Genomic DNA, 4438 nt, shown 5'->3' on the forward strand with positions numbered 1-4438 from the left:
TGAAGGAAAGGATGATCTATTTATTAATAAACATGATTGAATTGCCCAATTGTGGTTTTTTTGTGTGTAATTTTCCAAATACAAAAAGGACAACCTCCCAATTTACTAACAGTTAGAGGTGATAAAGGGTTTAGAACCACAAATGAAATATATGCAGTTGAAGCTAAAATCTGGGTGAAGCATACTTCTAGTCCTACTGTACCTGCAGATGTCATTGCACAGGGGAAGGAAAATACCATATTAATGATGCCTCTCAGACAGGAAAAATGGAAATATGTGCCATTAATACATTGCTATTCTTGTGAATATACTATTCTTGGAAGCCTGACTGTAATGTGGATTGTCACTGACACCCCAAGCTACAATTAAAAAAACATGGAGAAAGATATTGGGGAATCTTCAGCTGGAGAAACATGAGCTGGATCTGACCTCAGGATCACTTCACCTGCCCAACAAACAAGGTCAATCTTCTCTTTGGCTTTCCATGGACAAAATTTACCTGTCTGCTAGATTATACAACAATGATAAAGATATAGTTCAAGCCTTGACCATTAATGCTACATGAATGCCTACTATATTAAAACCACATGAACTTAGCTTAATGTATGACAAAGATGTTTTTCATTTGTTTAACGACTCAGTAGTACTTAAGCTATACCAAACTTAACCCTTAACTGACATGTTTGATTGCACTGTTTGTTCTACGCAGTTGTTATACTACCTTGCTCAAAAAGATAAAGCCCAAGGAATTTTAATGTCTACTAATGCCTATGCAATATTGCATAGGAACCTGAAATGTTAGGTCCATGAATCAAGGCAAATTGGAAGTGGTCAAACAGGAGATGGCAAGAGTGAACATCGACATTCTAAGAATCAGCGAGCTAAAATGAACTGGAATATGAAATTTAACTCAGATGACCGTTATATCTACTATTGTAGCAAGAATCCGTTAGAAGAAATGGAGTAGCCATCGTAGTCAACAAAAGAGTCTGAAATGCAGCACTTGGATACAATCTCAAAAATGACAGAATGATCTCTGTTCTTTTCCAAGGCAAACCATTCAGTATCATGGTAATCCAAGTCTATGCCCCGACCAGTAATGCTGAAGAAGCTGAATGGTTCTATGAAGACCTGGAAGATCTTTAAGAACTAATACCTAAAAAAGATGTCCTTTTCATTCTAGGGGACTGGAATGCAAAAGTAGGAAGCTAAGAAACACCTGGAGTAACAGGCAAATTTGGCCTTGGAGTACAGAATGAACCAGGGCAAAGGCTAATAGAGTTTCACCAAGAGAAGGCACTGGTCACAGCAAACACCCTCTTCCAAAAACACAAGCGGACTCTACACATGGACATCACGAGATGGCCAACACCGAAATCAGATTGATTATATTCTTTGCAGCCAAAGATGGAGACGCTCTATACAGTCAGCAAAAACAAGACCAGGAGCTGACTGTGGCTCAGATCATGAACTGCTTATTGCCAAATTCAGATTTAAATTGAAGAAAGTAGGGAAAACCACCAGACCATTCAGGTATGACCTAAATCAATCCCTAATGATTATACAGTGGAAGTGAGAAATAGATTTAAGGGACTAGATCTGATAGAATGCCTGATGAACTATGGTTGGAGGTTTGTTACACTGTACAGGAGACAGGGATCAAGATCATCCCCAAGAAAAAGAAATGCAAAAAAGGCAAAATGGTTGTCTGAGGAGGCCTTACAAATAGCTGTGAAAAGAAGAGAAGTGAAAAGCAAAGGAGAAAAGGAAAGATCTATCCATTTGAATGCAGAGTTCCAAAGAATAGCAAGGAGAGATAAGAAAGCCTTCCTCAGCGGTGAGTGCTTAATCTCCGGCCTTGCGGCCTAGTTTTTCTCTCGGTTTGGGCTCCAGGCCTCTATCGTAATCATGCTCCCCCAGGTCATTGGTCAGGCCAAGAAGCATCCTAGCTTGATCCCCCTCTTCATGGTTATTGGAGCAGGAGGGACTGGAGCAGCACTGTCTGTCACGTGCCTGGCATTGTTCAATCCCGATGTCAGTTGGGACAGAAAGAATAACCCAGAACCCTGGGACAAACTAGGTCCTAATGATCAGTACAAGTTCTACTCTGTGAACATAGATTACAGCAAACTGAAGAAAGAAGGTCCAGACTTCTAAATGAAATATTTCACTTAAAGCTGCTTAGAATGAAGGTCTTCCAGAAGCCATCCACACAATTTTCCACTTAACCAGGAAATATTTCCCCTCTAAATGCACGGAATCATGTTGGTGTATTGTGTTGGGGTTTACACTGATGAATAAATAGTCTGAAACTTGAAAAAAAGAAAGAAAGAAAGAAAGCCTTCCTCAGTGATCAGTGCAAACAAATAGAGGAAAACAACAGAATAGGAAAGTCTAGAGATCTCTTCAAGAAAATTAGAGATACCAAGGGAACATTTCATGCAAAGATGGGCTCTATGAAGGACAGAAATGGTATAGACCTAACAGAAACAGAAGATATTAAGAAGAGGTGGCAAGAATACACAGAGGAACTGTACATAAAAGATCTTCATGACCCAGATAATCACAATGGTGTGATCACTCGCCTAGAGCCATACATCCTGGTTAATGAGAAGTCAAGTGGGCCTTAGGGGGCACCACTGTGAACAAAGCTAGTGGAGGTGATGGAATTCCAGTTGAGCTATTTCAAATCCTAAAAGATGATGCTGTGGAAGTGCTGCATTCAATATGCCAGCAAATTTGGAAAACTCAGCAGTGGCCACAGGACTGGAAAAGGTCAGTTTTCATTCCAATCTCTAAGAAAGGCAATGCCAAAGAATGCTCAAACTACCTCACAGTTGCACTCATCTCACATGCCAGTAAAGTAAAACTCAAAATTCTCCAAGCCAGGCTTCAATAATACATGAACCATGAACTTCCAGATGTTGAAGCTGGATTTAGAAAAGGCAGAGGAACCAGAGATCAAATTGCCATCTGTTGGATCATTGATAAAGCAAGAGAGTTTCAGAAAAACAGCTATTTCTGCTTTATTGACTATGCCAAAGGCTTTGACTGTGTGGATCACAATAAACTGTGGAAAATTCTGAAAGAGATGGGCATACCAGATCACCTGACCTGCCTCTTGAGAAATCTGCATGGAGGTCAGGAAGCAACAGTTAGAACTGGACATGGAACAACACACTGGTTCCAAATAGGAAAAGGAGTATGTCAAGGCTATATATTGTCACCCTGCTTATTTAACTTCTATGTGGAGTATATCATGAGAAATGCTGGGGTGTAGGAAGCACAAGCTGGAATCAAGATTTCCGGGAGAAATATCAATAAACTCAGATATGCAGATGACACCACTCTTATGGCAGAAAGTGAAGAGGAACTAAAAAGCCTCTTGATGTAAATGAAAGAGGAGAGTGAAAAAATTGGCTTAAAGCTCAATATTCAGAAAACTAAGATCATGGCATCTGGTCCCATCACTTCATGGCAAATAGATGGGGAAACAGTGGAAACAGTAGCTGACTTTATTTTTCTGGGCTCCAAAATCACTGCAGATGGTTTTTGCAGCCATGAAATTAAAAGATGCTTGTTCTTTGGAAGAAAAGTTATGACCAACTTAGATAGCATATTAAAAAGCAGAGACATTACTTTGCCAACAAAGGTCTGTCTAGTCAAGGCTACTACTGGTTTTTCCAGTAGTCATGTATGGATGTGAGTGTTGGACTATAAAGAAAGCTGAGCATAGAAGAATTGATGTTTTGGAACTGTGGTGTTGGAGAAGACTCTTGAGAGTCCCTTGCACTGCAAGAAGATCCAACCAGTCTGTCCTAAAGGAGATCAGTCTTAAGTTTTCATTGGAAGGGCTGATGTTGAAGCTGAAACTCTAATACTTTGGCCACCTGATGCAAAGAGCTGACTCATTGAAAAAGCCCCTGATGCTGGGAAAGATTGAAGGCAGGAGGAGGCGGGAACAACAGAGAATGAGATGGTTGGATGGCATCACTGACTCAATGGACATGAGTTTGGGTAGACTCCGGGAGTTGGTGATGGACAGGGTGGCCTGGCGTGCTGCGGTCCATGGGGTCGCCAAGAGTCAGACATGACTGAGCGACTTAACTGAACTGAATTCATATGCATGAAAAAAATTTAGATAATGGGTTCCTGAGAACCCTCCTATGTTTACTCCTGAAGGCATTACAAAATGCACAGCTACCTGGTGGCAGGGAACCGTATAGCATTATAATGCAGTTAACACAAGTATTATGTACCTATTTCATGTGTTATACATTGTATTTGCAAGATTATTGGTTGCTACATTTTACTGGGAACTATCTGGACTTTAATAATCACACCCATTTACTGAAAGATTGTGACAAGGCACTGAGGGACTGCTATGTGGACCAACCTCTCAAATGTGTGAGCCCTACTTATTAGAGATCTCCATCAC

At 40.5% G+C, this 4438-nt stretch overlaps 1 protein-coding gene across 1 annotated transcript; it reads left to right on the top strand.

The window, feature by feature from the left end:
• The first annotated feature begins 1908 nt into the window (after nt 1-1908).
• On the top strand, nt 1909-2250 carry LOC133071471 (cytochrome c oxidase subunit NDUFA4-like). Its single transcript, XM_061164069.1, has one exon. It carries the CDS (start codon nt 1909-1911, stop codon nt 2155-2157), a length of 249 nt encoding a protein of 82 aa, XP_061020052.1. The 3' UTR covers nt 2158-2250.
• The last annotated feature ends 2188 nt before the right edge of the window (nt 2251-4438 follow it).

This window comes from Dama dama, chromosome 16 (genome assembly GCF_033118175.1).
Source record: "Dama dama isolate Ldn47 chromosome 16, ASM3311817v1, whole genome shotgun sequence".
In the NCBI taxonomy this organism is placed as follows: Eukaryota; Metazoa; Chordata; class Mammalia; order Artiodactyla; family Cervidae; genus Dama; species Dama dama.

Excerpts from the sequence above, each read along its gene's own strand:
- LOC133071471 (XM_061164069.1), top strand. The coding sequence starts at position 1,909 with ATGCTCCCCCAGGTCATTGGTCAGGCCAAGAAGCATCCTAGCTTGATC.